General features: G+C 41.1%; 1 protein-coding gene across 1 annotated transcript; it reads left to right on the top strand.

The window, feature by feature from the left end:
- The first annotated feature begins 7,890 nt into the window (after positions 1–7,890).
- LOC135527018 (aristaless-related homeobox protein-like) lies at positions 7,891–12,466 on the top strand. Its single transcript, XM_064955682.1, has 6 exons — positions 7,891–8,575; positions 9,780–10,819; positions 10,968–11,289; positions 11,451–11,496; positions 11,762–12,027; positions 12,138–12,466. Exons 2-6 carry the CDS (start codon positions 10,681–10,683, stop codon positions 12,289–12,291), a joined length of 927 nt encoding a protein of 308 aa, XP_064811754.1. The 5' UTR covers positions 7,891–8,575; positions 9,780–10,680; the 3' UTR covers positions 12,292–12,466.
- The last annotated feature ends 2,260 nt before the right edge of the window (positions 12,467–14,726 follow it).

The following is a 14,726-nucleotide window of genomic DNA, read 5'->3' as shown; positions in this document are numbered from 1 at the left end:
CCACCTCATCCAGAGAAACCACGTCGACCCTTCCACCTCATCCAGAGAAACCATGTCGACCCTTCCACCTCATCCAGAGAAACCACGTCGACCCTTCCCCCCTCATCCAGAGAAACCATGTCGACCCTTCCACCTCATCCAGAGAAACCACGTCGACCCTTCCACCTCATCCAGAGAAACCATGTCGACCCTTCCACCTCATCCAGAGAAACCATGTCGACCCTTCCACCTCATCCAGAGAAACCACGTCGACCCTTCCACCATCATTCCAGAGGAACCACGTCGACCCTTCCCCCTCATCCAGAGAAACCCCTTCGACCCCCCTCATCCAGAAGAGCCACGTCAACCCTTCCACCATCATTCCAGAGGAACCACGTCAATCCTTCTCCCTCATCCAGAGAAACCACTTCGACCCTTCCCCCTCATCCAGAGAAGCAACGTCGACCCTTCCCCCTCATCCAGAGAAGCAACGTCGACCCTTCCCCCTCATCCAGAGAAGCAACGTCGACCCTTCCCCCTCATCCAGAAAAACCCCTTCGACCCTCCCCCCCCCTCATCCAGAAGAGCCACATCAACCCTTCCACCATCATTCCAGAGGAACCACGTCAATCCTTCTCCCTCATCCAGAGAAACCACTTCGACCCTTCCCCCTCATCCAGAGAAGCAACGTCGACCCTTCCCCCTCATCCAGAGAAGCAACGTCGACCCTTCCCCCTCATCCAGAGAAACCACTTCAACCCTTCCCCCTCATCCAGAGAAACCACTTCAACCCTTCCCCCTCAAACAGAGAAGCAACGTCGACCCTTCCCCCTCATCCAGAGAAGCAACATCGGCCCTTCCCCCACATCCGGAGAAGCCACATTGGCCCTTCCCCCTTCATCCAAAGGAGCCACCTCGACCCTTTCCTACTCATCGACAGAATATGCAATACCATCCCATAAAGAAAAGAGTTATGCAAAGGTGAAATCTAACCCTTCACCTGCATTACTTGCTAACTCTGAACTAGAGGAGAGAAAGAATCTTCTGGGGATCCTCTGCAACAGACTACTGAAATAAGAGAAGAGAGAGAAGTCTGCTACTAGATATAAAATGTAGGAGACTTGAACATTATACATATAGTCATTAGAATTCACAGCACATTTGGAAAGTATTCAAACCCCTTGACTTTTTCCTCATTTTGTTGTTACAGCCTTATTCTAAAATAGATGTTTTTAAAGCTCATCAATCTACACAGATTACCCCATAAGAAAAAAGCAAAAACAGGTTTGCAGAACTTTTCACATTTACATAAGTATTTCGACCCTTTACTCGATACTTTTTTGAAGCACCTTTGGCAGCAATTACAGCCTTGAGTGTTCTTGGGTATGATTCTACACATTGCACACCTGTATTTGTGGGAGTTTCTTCCATTCTTCTCTGCATGTCATGTCAAGCTCATTCAAGTTGGATGGGAAGCGTCGCTGGGTTCAAGTCCGGGCTCTGGCTGGTCCACTCAATGACATTCAGAGACTTGTCTCAAAACCACTCATGCGTTGTCTTCGCTGTGTGCTTAGGGGCATTGTCCTGTTGGAAGGTGAACCTTCATCCCAGTCTGAGGTCCTGAGCACTCTGGAGCGAATTTCATGAAGGATCTCTCTGTGCTCCATTCATCTTTCCCTCAATCCTGACTAGTCTCCCAGTCCCTGCCACTGAAAAACATTCCCACAGCATGATACTGCCACTGCCATGCTTCACTGTAGGGAATCTTGTTTCTCATGGTCTGAGAGTCCTTTAGGTGCCTTTTGGCTTCCGTCTGGCTGTCCTCTAACATCTGGCCGTTCCAAGACAGGATTGTGTTCAGGCACAGATCTGGGGAAGGACACAAAAACATTTCTGCAGCATTGAAGGTCCCCAAGAACACAGTGGCCACCGTCAGTCTTCAATGTCTTCCTCTGTGAACTCTGCAGATGACAACCATCTCTGCAGCACTCCCACAATCAGGCCTTTATGGTAGAGTGGCCAGACGGAAGCCACTCAGTAAAAATCACATGACATCCCGCTTGGAGTTTGCCAAAAGACACATAAAGACTCTCAAACCATGAGAAACAAGATTCTCTGGTCTGATGAAACCAAGATTGAACTTTGGCCTGAATGCCATGCATCACGTCTGGAGGAAACTTGGCACCATCCCTACGGTGAAGCATGGTGCGGCAGGTAGCCTAGTGGTTAGAGCATTGGACTAGTAACCGAAAGGTTGCAAGATTGAATCCCTTAGCTGACAAGGTGAAAATCTGTTGTTTTGCCCCTGAACAAGGCAGTTGTTCACTGTTCCTAGGCCGTCATTGAAAATAAGAATTTGTTCTTAATTAACTGACTTGCCTAGTTAAAAAAAGGTCATACATTTTTTTTTAAATGGTGTTGGCAGGATCATGCTGTGGGAATGTTTTTCAGCGGCAGGGACTGGGAGACTACTCAGGATCGAGGGAAAGATGAACGGAGCAAAGTACAAAGAGATCCTTGATGAAAACCTGTTCCAGAGCGCTCAGGACCTCATACTGGGGTGAAGATTCATGTTCCAACAGAACAACGACCCTCAGCACACAGCCAAGACTAGGTTGTTTCAATTGATCTCAGATTCTCAGTTTGTTGTGATTTCCTTTCCAGGATATTCAGTGCTTGGTTGTATAGAGATATAAAGGGTTAAAGGTTTGTTTCATTGGCTTGAGACCAGCTGTTGATACAATAGGACACGTGAAAAAATCATTGCGTTTATTCCTGATGTATCGAATATTTGAAAGACTATATCTAAATTTGCTGGACAATTTTGTTTGTGTATTTCAAATTTCAAAGAAGGGTCTATCCTTAATTATTATCCTTAATGCCCAGATATTTAAACTCTGTGATCCTATATGAGGAAATCAGTCAATTGAAATAAATGATTTGGGCCCTAATCTATGTATTTTACATGACTGGGAATACAGATATGCATCTGTTACCTTAAAAAAAGGGGCCTCACAATGGGCCTCACGATCTCATCACTGTATTTTTGTGCATTCAAATTGCCATCAATAAAATGCAATTGAGTTCATTGTCCGTAGTTTATGTCGGAATTTCTTTAGTAGAATAGTGAAAAATGAAGACTTTTCTAAATGCATCTTATGCAATTCTGACTGGAGACTTTGGCAGAATCTTTTTTAATACCACACAAATGATTGAAATGGCACTGACAAACTACCACCACTGTAATGTTCTCCCAAGTAAAAATGTGTTACATTTGGACTGTTTTTCTCAGATGTATATCTAGGTCATAAGGTTATCAACAATGTTGCATCCTACCTTTGAAAGATTTTGTCATAATAAGCTCTTAAAAAAACAGCAGTTACCCTGACCTCCACAAGAGGATGTCATTCCTAAAAGGGAAAGCACCTTCAGGAAATCAGGAAATGGAATTCTCTGCCTTCTACCTTAAGAAGCACGGGCGACTTTAAACCCTTCTCCATGGAGGTCAAAACATAGATCAAGGTGCATCAACCCTGCACACAATGACCTATTCTTATTGCACTCAAGTCTCAATGTGTTTTATGATGTGTCCTATACGTATTGTATCATTTGATGTATTTTATGTTTCCTGTATTTGTTTTAGTCTGTTATATCCTACAAAAATATTGTATGAGTGATGTGTACTTAGCTATGTTTATGTATTTAGTCACTGTGTGTTTAGTTAGGGACTGCGGATGAACATTTGCTGTGTTTAGCTAAATGTATGAAATGCATGTTTTTATTAGCATCATAAAATAAATAAACTACTACTACCACTCTCCACAGACAACAACAGGAAACTAATACCAGCTGCAATAACAGAAGTAAACAGCCTAGTTATGTTGTACACTGTGAGACCTGAAGGGGCACAGATCTGTTGCAGCGAGAGCAAAAGGTGTTTGATGGTTGTAATTAGTGTTCAATTATTTGAAACACAGACAGAACCTGAGAACAAAGGTGGCTCATAAGGTCTGAGACTCTTCTAAAACACTGGTCCCTAAATCGTATTTAGCTAGATGTACAACCAGTGCAACACATTTATTAAAAGAAACAATTGTATTTTCCCTCAGCAGACAGTGTATTATACCCACCTTATTGCTAAAGCTAGGAACATCGCTCTAATCAAAACATAGCCCAGCTTGTCATGAAATGTATTAAGTCCAAAGAGTGGGAGAAAAGCCCAGACTACAGTATGTGTCTCTAGCCTAAATTGCATTTCTCTTAGATAAACAAAGACAGCAGAAATACAGTTGTTTAAACTGCTGCCTCGCTATGGCTGGCTTCAGAGACCACAGATTACTGTCAAGATTAAGAAATATATACAGAAAATGAAATTGAATGTGTAGTTCTTCGTATCTGCACTGAGGCTGAATCCTGCTTCTGAATTCATTTTCACAGCCGGAAATATGACTATTGCTTGTGTTAATTACTTTTCAATTACGTAAGCTACAGCAAAATGTGGGGTTTGCCTGAAGAGGAAAAACTCTTGTTTTCCCAGAGAAAACAAGAGGAAAAGGGAACTTTCTGTTTAGATATCGATGATAGACCGATTCTGATATGTGATGTAGATTGATAATGTTGCCCAATTTCTCCATTCCATAATTCACAATCCAATAAATATACTGTACCTTGAGGGTATAGTGGGAAAGAAGAGTTACAGCCTTCATGGATAGAACTACACAAGGAGTAGTCAGGGTTTATGAGTCAATACGTCTCCTGATAATTAAACATGTATAGATGCTACAGAGAGTGTCATTCACATGAACATGCAGATTGTGTTGTGTAAACTATGTAAACTATGACCAATAGAACCCTGACTTAAAGATCCAATGTAGCCATCTTTTAGCTCAACATCAAATCATTTCTGGGTAACAATTAAGTACCTTACTGTATTTGTTTTCAATTAAAATGGTCAAAAATAAACAAAATAGCTTCTTAGCAAAAGAGCAATTTCTTAAGCAAGAACTTAGCTGGCTGGGAGTGGTCTGAATGGGGAGGGGGTGGGATGGGCATTTGACATGTTTTGTCTGTTCGGGTACTTCAATTTTTTTTAACTAAAAAAGTATATACATTTTTAGAACACAAGGCCCGCACTAGAAAACAAATGTGCGCACATTTATCTATATACTAACAGTGCGCAACAATGCCTAATTTATCAAAACCATTACAGATAACAAATCCTAATTGCTAAATTGCCCCATACATATTCAGTCAATAAATAAGCAAGTGCCATTTAAGATTCATTTAATGGAACCGTAATATCAACTGGTTCTATTATAACCTTAGAACACAATCTTCAAAAAGCCAGTAACCTCAGCAGTGGCACTTGCTTGTAGAAGCCTATGGCTGTGCAATGGCATAGCCTTGTTTTGTTCATTTAGCAGACAAACCATCTTATTTTCCGAGCCCTTATCACTGTCAATACGCACCAATTTTATAGTAAAGCAGGATGTAACATAACCGAATGAAATAGAACAGAATAATTTTCCAAATGAAAAAAGTTGCCAGTGTGAAGTGATGGGTATCTCTCATCTGGAACAGTCATTCTCAAAGAGGGATCATTTGAAGGGGGGCTCAATTTGATGAGTTGAAAGACAAGTTTTTCAGGGTATACCAACCATAATCTGTCTTCTTTTCGATATACAGACGTTCAATTTAGTTTATTCTGCCTGGTCATTGGAATTTTCTAAATGGATGAACAATTCTACATTGAACACTGCATGGTGGTAAATTATGGCCACACCAACTGTTTGGTGAGTAGGCCTATGCTTAATAATTCTGATTCAAATATGCTCTTTGTCTTTATCAAGCTAATATTATAACATATTTTCAGTGCGCAACCTGTCTAGCTTAGTTAGGCTAACCAGTTCTAAATGGCACTTGCAGTTCGCAAAGTAGCCTAAGCGGAAAATAGACTGGATGCAATTATTACAAAACTATTACAAACTGCAGCTTGTTGTTTTTTGGTATATTCGGATCCCCATTAGCATTTGCAGAAGCAGCAGCTATTCTTCCTGGGGTGCACAAAAAAACACAAAACATATTGGAGCACATATTTTCCTACTTCAATCAACCAGTTCTTTTAAAATTTGTGTTAAAATAATAATTTGGCAAGGAATGCAGCTTGTGTATCCCATCAGTTAGATACGCTTTTATAGGCATTTAATTGTGTAGGCCTAACGGGAGCTTGTGTGCGCAACTGCGCAGTCAGCGTGCCTGTGTGGAGGTAGTGGTCAGAACTCAATTGAATGAGACACAGAGGGGAACGTGAATTTAGCGGGAACTGTGTGATGCTTGGCTTGGTTTCTTTTTTGTTGTGCCCCACAAATGTACATGTACAAATGGAACACTTGAGTCAGAGCAAATTAACGTTGTCTTCAAGACAAAATTCAAGACATTCCACCAAATAGTTTTAGAGTATTGTAAAAATATTGAATCTCAGTAATACAATTTCACAGTAATACTACGGACTCAGTGTGAAAATATATATAAAACACAGGGAAATCACGTTTTTGACTGCACTGGCCTTTAAAAACAACATACTGTGTATACACTTGATGCTCGTTACTGTAGCTACAATCATTACACAACATGTGCAATGTTGTTCTTTTTGAGGAGTTTTAAAGCAAACACACGGAAAACAACCCACACAATAGATAGATAAAGTACAGTTAACAAGACTCTCAATGAGTTATTGCTCTTTTACACTGAGAGTATCTTTGTCCTCACTCAACCGTTATTGCATATTAAAGATGTTGTAATGCACCATCAGGTTTATGGCACACTAAGTGTGACTCCCTGCTGCCCAGCAAATCAGCATTTTACAGCCCATAAAGGGCCAATAATCGGCCCTAAATGAGTGTTAAAAAAACTGTGTCAAACACATGGTTGCCTTCTTCTGTCAGACTTTCAATGGAGAGAGACAGAATTTCCAATGACTTTGTTCTGTATCTCATTCAGTATTAACCATCAGAGAACTGCAAAATTACACAATATTTAAACCTTTCAAAACAGTTCAGACCAATGAAAGCCATTGTATATATAGCAAAATGTAGGATGTAATTGAACCAACATTGCCTTGGGGCTAATTGTACGGAAGGCCAATTGACAGTGGTGTTTTGAGGTAATTATTAAAGCAAACACTTGTAGTGAAATATGAGAGAGTGGGTTGTAATAAGGAGATGTGCCTGGAAAAGGAACCAGCGTGGCATTAACACCTGGGCCTCATTCATATGCATGACAACCTGCTCCCATGATAAACAATGTGATTCTTGTAAACCATTTAATATAAAAAGCTGTCATGCAGAGACATAAAACTACCTAATTCACACCAAGTTTTTAATTTGAATTCCGACAGCAAATTGGCGAGTGATCAAGATGACCCAGCAGTATTTTGAGGAGGAAGTCTCCTATGTCCCTCTCTCTGTCTCATCAACCAGACCACCTGGGCTGGAGAGATAGAGGGATGGAGGTGGAGGACACCCAGTGTAGCGCAGGATGACAGGAAAGGACGAGGACACACTCTGCAGGTCAGTCCTCACAGGACTCTAATGGGGGAATCGTGAATGCTGCCATGGGACAATATGCTGATCTGAACACACAGAAACATAAGCTGTGAAAGTAGAAAAGTAGCTGAAGCAAAAAGAAACTGCAGCGCCAGCTGTGCCACCAGAGACTCTGGGTTCGTGCCCAGGCTCTGTCGTAACCGGCCGCGACCGGGAGGTCCGTGGGGCGACACACAATTGGCATAGCGTCGTCCGGGTTAGGGAGGGTTTGGCCGGTAGGGAAATCCTTGTCTCATCGCGAACCAGCGACTCTTGTGGCGGGCCGGGCGCAGTGCATGCTAACCAAGGTTGCCAGGTGCACGGTGTTTCCTCCGACACATTGGTGCGGCTGGCTTCGGGGTTGGATGCGCGCTGTGTTAAGAAGCAGTGCGGCTTGGTTGGGTTGTGTATCGGAGGACGCATGACTTTCAACCTTCGTCTCTCCCGAGCCCTTACGGGAGTTTTAGCGATGAGACAAGATAGTAGCTACTAACAATTGGATATCACGGAATTGGGGAGAAAAAGGGGGTAAAATTCAATAAAAAAAAATTAAAAGACGTCAGACATTACAGGGAAGAGTGCACAGTGGTGGATTGGGGGTCAGTAGATTGAATGGGACTGCAGTTGAAACCTCAACAGAAAATAACTTGTTTTTCCACAGTCTTGGAGCAAGGTGTAAGAATCCTTTCTGTCAGAGTCTATAAATCTGACTTTCAACACTTGTTTTTTCCTACCAAGAACCCAAGGAGTCACCCCTTCTCTTCCCGTTCTCTCGATACACATTTACATTTTTCCGCTTAACGTCTTCGTAAGGGCTCAGCACACTGCTGTCTTCAAAAACCCAGATCCCAGAGGTGTTTGACTGACTGCCACTTGGGCAGAGCACAGATATGGTTCTGAGCAATGATCCAACTTTACTTTGAAGCATTCATATTTTGGCTTGGTGACAAAGGTAGTACGTGTCAATGTGAAGCAAAGAGGTTTCCTATCTCACAAGAGAAGAGAAATCTAAGGTAAGCCCTTATGAGCACTACCATTTTGTGAATATTTATGTATTCACTGTGTGCTCAGGTTGCATTTTAAACACAAGGGTCATTCCTGTGGATTAATTGTAAATTCTAAATGTATATTTGAATGATTTTAACTATGACATTATTCCACATGGTATACTACTGCCATCCAGTGGCAATGAACCACAGTAACTGTTGGGACGTTATTATTTTACCCTAACAGCAACATCATAGGACACATTATAATAATGTGACATAGTCTGGTAGAAAATGGTTCAGATTGGTTGTTTTTGAATTTGTTGACTTGAAAATCAAACACGGTGATGCACTACACACGCACGCCCACAAACGCCACGCTCGCATCCCTGCCCGAGTGCACACACACACACACACACACACACCGCACACACTCACCGATTTCACATTATCCTCAATGATTCAAATCAATTTATGTAAAATATCCATTCCAGTGGCATGTTAATTCAAAAATATGATTTGCATAAGTGAAGCCATGCTGGTGCACATTACCACTTCTCACATTTCAAGCATTCACCCATTGGCCAAATGAACAGCATCCTTCTAACATCAAAAAAAGAGTGCTTGGTCAATTAGTCAGTCGGTATGCTGGTATTTTCAAAGTGGCAGCAAAAAAAGCTGTGCAGCATGGAGCAGGCTATAGCTGGCTAATTGAAGGACAGGCTGGCTGGGATTCCAAATGGATGTGAATGGCAATATTGACACCCTGTGTCTGCATGACAAATTGAGGTCAGGGATTTCAAATTGGAGTCCTTCCTGCTGCTTCCCTACAAATAGTCCTTGTCATAAATCATGAAGAGGCAGAGTTCTCCTGTACATTCATCAGAGCCCCCTCCATGCTTCCATTAAACAGCATTAACACCTCATTTTAGGCTGGCCTCCATATGTCTGCCTCCTCACTGATCAAATTAAATAAGCTGATTTTCATATTCCTTTTTTCAAATAGCCCCAAGACTGTTTGGAATGTATCTATTACTGTGGGTGTCCAATGTATGTTTGAATAATTAATGACATTATTCTGGGAAAGCCCTCCTATGCTTGGACTGATTTGTGCTGTATGGACAACAACCAGTCAAAACATTCTGAATTCTGCACCAATGAGCAAGCTTTAAGACTGAGCTTACTTGAAGAGCCTATGTGAGATCCTTGAATCACCAAAATCTCTCTGCAGCACAGCAGTACTGTACCTGTCGATGGAGAATGCTGCAATGATGGAAACCTCTGTCCTGCCACTGCCAGCATGACATACCATGCTCAAGGTAATAAAACATCTTTATAGATAAAATCCATACAGTCTCACTTGTAAAAAATGTACAGGAGGAAAGGGTTCCATCTGTAGCCAATGGTCTGATTTATTGACAAACGGAGCATGTAGAAATGCAGGCAAGAGTCACTTCAGACTTTATAGGACTATTTGTCTCATTAGATCTGGTGTTGAATGTATACAAGACAAATATGTGACAGATTTCAACAAAGATATGCTTAATTTGGACATGTATGTCACTGCTAAAAATGATGTACAATAATCATGCTGTTCTGATCTCATCCTTTTTTGTTCCACACTCAGTTCCACGGGTGGCCACTAGGCAGCACCCATCTCCCATCATTAATAAACATTCTTATTTAGTGTTATAATAGTACTAATTGGGTGAAATCATATTGCAAGTAAAGGAAGTCCTCCATAATAATATATTTAGGATCTATGATTAAATAACCTATTACAACTTTATCTCAAGGAGAAAGCTTTATTTCTACTGTTTCTACTGCTGCTTCCACTTTTACTAGAGCTGCTACTAAAATGTATTTTGGTATTGATAGTAGTATTACTTAGTTTTGCACAATAAAGATAAAGTAGGGCTATCAATAGACATTCACAAACAAGTGGACACAAACATCTTCCTCTTACCTCTACTGTTCCCTTTCCTGCCAAATGGAAAAGTAAAAATGCTAATGACATTGATAACACTACAGTGATGGGCCAATAAAGATCAGCACAGTTTCCACTATTTGAGAGGCAATGCTTTGTAGACAGCTGACTCTATCAGAGTAACTGTGAGATCTGTAAAGGACAAATGATTGAGACAACTATGAGGGGGTCTTCTACACCACAGTCATCACATGGGCTAGAGAAATGTCCATTTGCATCATCTTATTTGATTGATTCCATTCTGAGCAAAGGTGTGAGGAAAGACACTGGGATCAGCAGAGAAGGTACGTGCCATTTGTTTCAAACTAAAATTTGGAAGATTGTCAATTCCCTTTTGTAAGTGGCACAGGGGAAATTGTGTTGGTGGGATTTCCAAATAGGTAAAGAGAATTCTGTTCACATGATAGATAACTGTGTACATATTTTAAACAGTGGATTCCATGGGTCCAACATCTCTCAAAAAGACTGAGAATCAATCCAACAAGTCCGAGCAGATATCAATAGCAGATCATACTGCCCCTGAGGAGAACAAATGCACTTTACAGCCACAAGATACTAGGAAAGAGATGACAGTAAATACTAACAGAGGGACAGAGCTTGGCTCCAACAGAAACCAAACAGAGCAGCTGAAAACACCAAGTTCGGGTGGACACTCAAGGAAGCAACGACGTTATCGCACCACTTTTACTAACTTCCAGCTGGAACAACTGGAGAGGGCTTTCTGCAAATCCCATTATCCAGACATTTTTGCCAGGTAAACACATTATATTATACCATTACTACTAGTTATTGACATTAGTAGTGAGAGGCTTTGTTACTCTTAGTTTTATACTACAACATATTTACTGTTCAATCATGTCAACTATAAAGGACTGTTTAAACTGTTCATAGATCAATGTCTCTTTATTACCCTAGAGAAGAACTGGCAATGCATCTAACTTTAACAGAGGCAAGAGTTCAGGTACAGCTACTTGCTCAATCATTTGTTTTTGCCTTTCATACACTTCACAAATATATGTTGCTTGGCCTTGGAGCTGGTTCTTATTTAGTACTGAGTTAATATGATGCTGCAACAGATATTATTCAGTCGTGGATCCATCAATACACTCTTAATCTCGGCAACCCAGAACCAAATCTCTAAATGCATGCTTGCTTCCGGCCAGCTAATGTTTTTGTTGTCACGAGACCATTATAGACTGTTGGCTTTTCTCCACTCTTGTGTCTAGGTTTGGTTTCAGAACCGCAGAGCCAAGTGGCGCAAGAACGAGAAGGCTGGAGTGTTGAGCTCCCTCCCTGGGCTACCTTTAACCAACTCCCTGGGCGTTTATCTGGATGTCCCCTTGCACCAGGCCACTTTGGTGGAGCCATCCTGGGGGGGAGCCCGATACACAGCCTCAGTGTATGAGCCTGACTCTGTTGGAAACCTGGGTATTAACACTCTGGCCTGGGCCTCACTGTGTGGACATCCTTTTATCCATCCTAACTTCAGCAGGTATATCAGACTTCTGGTTGATATGTTATACTGTATACTGACTAGGTTACAAGACTTGGGTTAACTCAGCAGCGGATTTAAAAACCACTTAGTTGTTTTTCTCTCCTTAGGTTTTTAACCCTGTTAAATCCATTGGGTAACAATCCAACCTTGATGACCAAACCTTCCAGAATATCCCAGGCCAGCCCAGGCGCCATGCTGGACAATGACAGGAGGCTACTTAGCACTGGCCACAACAAGGAGCACTCTGTCCACATGCAGTAGTCCAACACATTGCGGGACATTGTCCTGTCCACCTTGTCCATGCCTGGTTACAATTTGTGCAATGTTTTGTTCACGTATGCTAGCGTAATAACATTATGTTTCAATGTTTGTGTTGCATAATTTACTGGACAGCAAAACGTCTTTCCTAAATATTTTCGATAAACGATGTAACTATATAAACAATAAAAAAAATGTGTGTACCACTTGAACATTATCTTTTCAATATGCACCTGACATTTCCAATGGCATCGTGTCAGAGGGTTAAATACCTTTATTCACACAGCTAACACAGGTTATGTTCAGTTGTAAATGATAGTGACCAAGCTTTCACATAAAGTGTGTATGACTTTGTTAAAAGGGAAAGAGGCATTAACCTGTCACTCTGTAATTGGTCCATCAACACCTCCTTAAAATGCCTTACACATAAACACACCATCTGAAAAGCAATAGATCTGCTAACAAGGGGACAGGACACCATGATACAACAAAGATATAACTAGACAAACACTTTCTCCAGATGAGTCCATTAAGGTCCTCTATCTAAACAATAGTTAGGTTGGATTTCAGGAGCAGCCTGCCTGTCAACGGAAAACACGTAAGGCAATAACTGATTGAGCAAAGCTTTAGATGACTGATGAAATCAGATGGGAATGACTTTGGTCCTACCTTATCTGTTGCCCAGAGTCACTTACCAGACAAATAAAACACCTATTGTGACGATTACTGCTCAACTAGCCAAGAAGACAGGGGCCATTAAATTGTTTCATGGGTGAAGAGACTCACACTCACCACCACATCTGGACTCAGAGCATTATCAAAATTAACTTGACTCATCCGCTTCTCTGCCGGTTCACCTTATCAGTTCTAACTGATACAATCAGCACTACAGTTCCTACACATGTGCAAGTTTGATTACGTTCTCCTAAAAAGTGTATTGCCTCTGATATTGGTTGTGCGCTTAATATTCAGTAAGAAGCACAGGAAGCAATGTGTGGCTCTGTCTCACCTATTCTCTTGGATGGGGACAAATCGAACCATCAGAAAGGCAATGGTGCATGATGAAATACTTATTTTGGCTGTACAGTCTGTGTACACCACAGAAAACAACGATAGCTGCTACATTGACAATAGGTTCTTCTCATGCAGATTGTTTTCTCAGATTATGCTGACTTGGCAACATAGGGCTCAATCATAGACCCACTTAGCTCAATTCAGAGAAATTGTGGGTGCAGCAGTACTGTATCTGATGACTTTGTGGAAAAAGGGATGTACTCATTTGAAAGTGGACCATCCCTTCTCAGTAAGATTTTTAAGGTTTCTTAGTAAGCAATAATCACAATAAATTAATAAACTGGCATAATCTGTTCGGTAACACTTGAGTTACCCTATTACATTAGTTCATCAAGCACGTGTTGGATGCTCCATAAATCGTATACTATTCATTTGCTTGGGCCCCATACATTACCTTGTCCATTAAATAAGGCTGAAGGCATTGGTGTAGCAGTGTCGATGGCTTAACTGTGTAACAGTCCCATTCCCTGGCAGCAATTCTCAGCACAGCCTGCCTCATATGATGGGAGAATGGTCACCTTGTTCTTGTTTATTGGCTAATCACCAGTATGCCTGGAAGTTAATTACTGTAAAAAGCCCCTCTACTGAAATTTGCACCTGCTGCCAATTACCTTCAAGGTTTACTTAAAACCATCCAATCAAAAACTATGGCAGTGGGATCGTGGAAAATACTTGCCAGAATGTATTCCCAGTCCAGACAAAAGAACCAGATTTGGTCCAAGAGCTGGACTGAGTTTCAGGCATCATTGTATTTGAGGGAAATGGACCTCTAATTGAGTAGGTGTCAGAAACATTGATAGGCTACATTAACTATAACTTTTTTGATTAACATACATCTTAATCAAATATAAAATTACAAGGACCAAGTTTATTCAGATAATTTTGCATCCAGTTTAATTTAGTGGTTGTAATAGCTACTACATAGGATCCAATCAAAATGATATGAAGCATCTATCACCATTACTGTCCAGCTGAGGATGTGCTTGTATCTATTCCAGATAACACTCATGTAGCTAAGCAAACACATTTCTAATGTACCCTGGACTGTGGAGTCACTAAGACACTATGATTAATCACAGATCTATTTCACTGCCTTCATTTACACGCTATCTTTCCCTTGCATAACTGTTCTCTTGGTTTATACCTATAATGTATTTGTTCTAGCTAATGCACTACCTATTGACCTTCAGTCTCCGATAGATGAAATTGATTTGCAATGAAGCTCAAATGATGAACTCCTATGCCACTGCATGCTGTTCCAAATACTGAAATGTGTAAACACAATAAAATACATTAGTCTTAACAAATGTAGATCCCAGACATGTTACCACCACATTAAGTACTACTTCTAATAGGCTTGTAAA

The sequence above is a fragment of the Oncorhynchus masou genome, chromosome 32 (assembly GCF_036934945.1).
Source record: "Oncorhynchus masou masou isolate Uvic2021 chromosome 32, UVic_Omas_1.1, whole genome shotgun sequence".
NCBI classification, from domain to species: Eukaryota; Metazoa; Chordata; class Actinopteri; order Salmoniformes; family Salmonidae; genus Oncorhynchus; species Oncorhynchus masou.
This window is presented reverse-complemented; position numbering and strand designations above follow the sequence as displayed.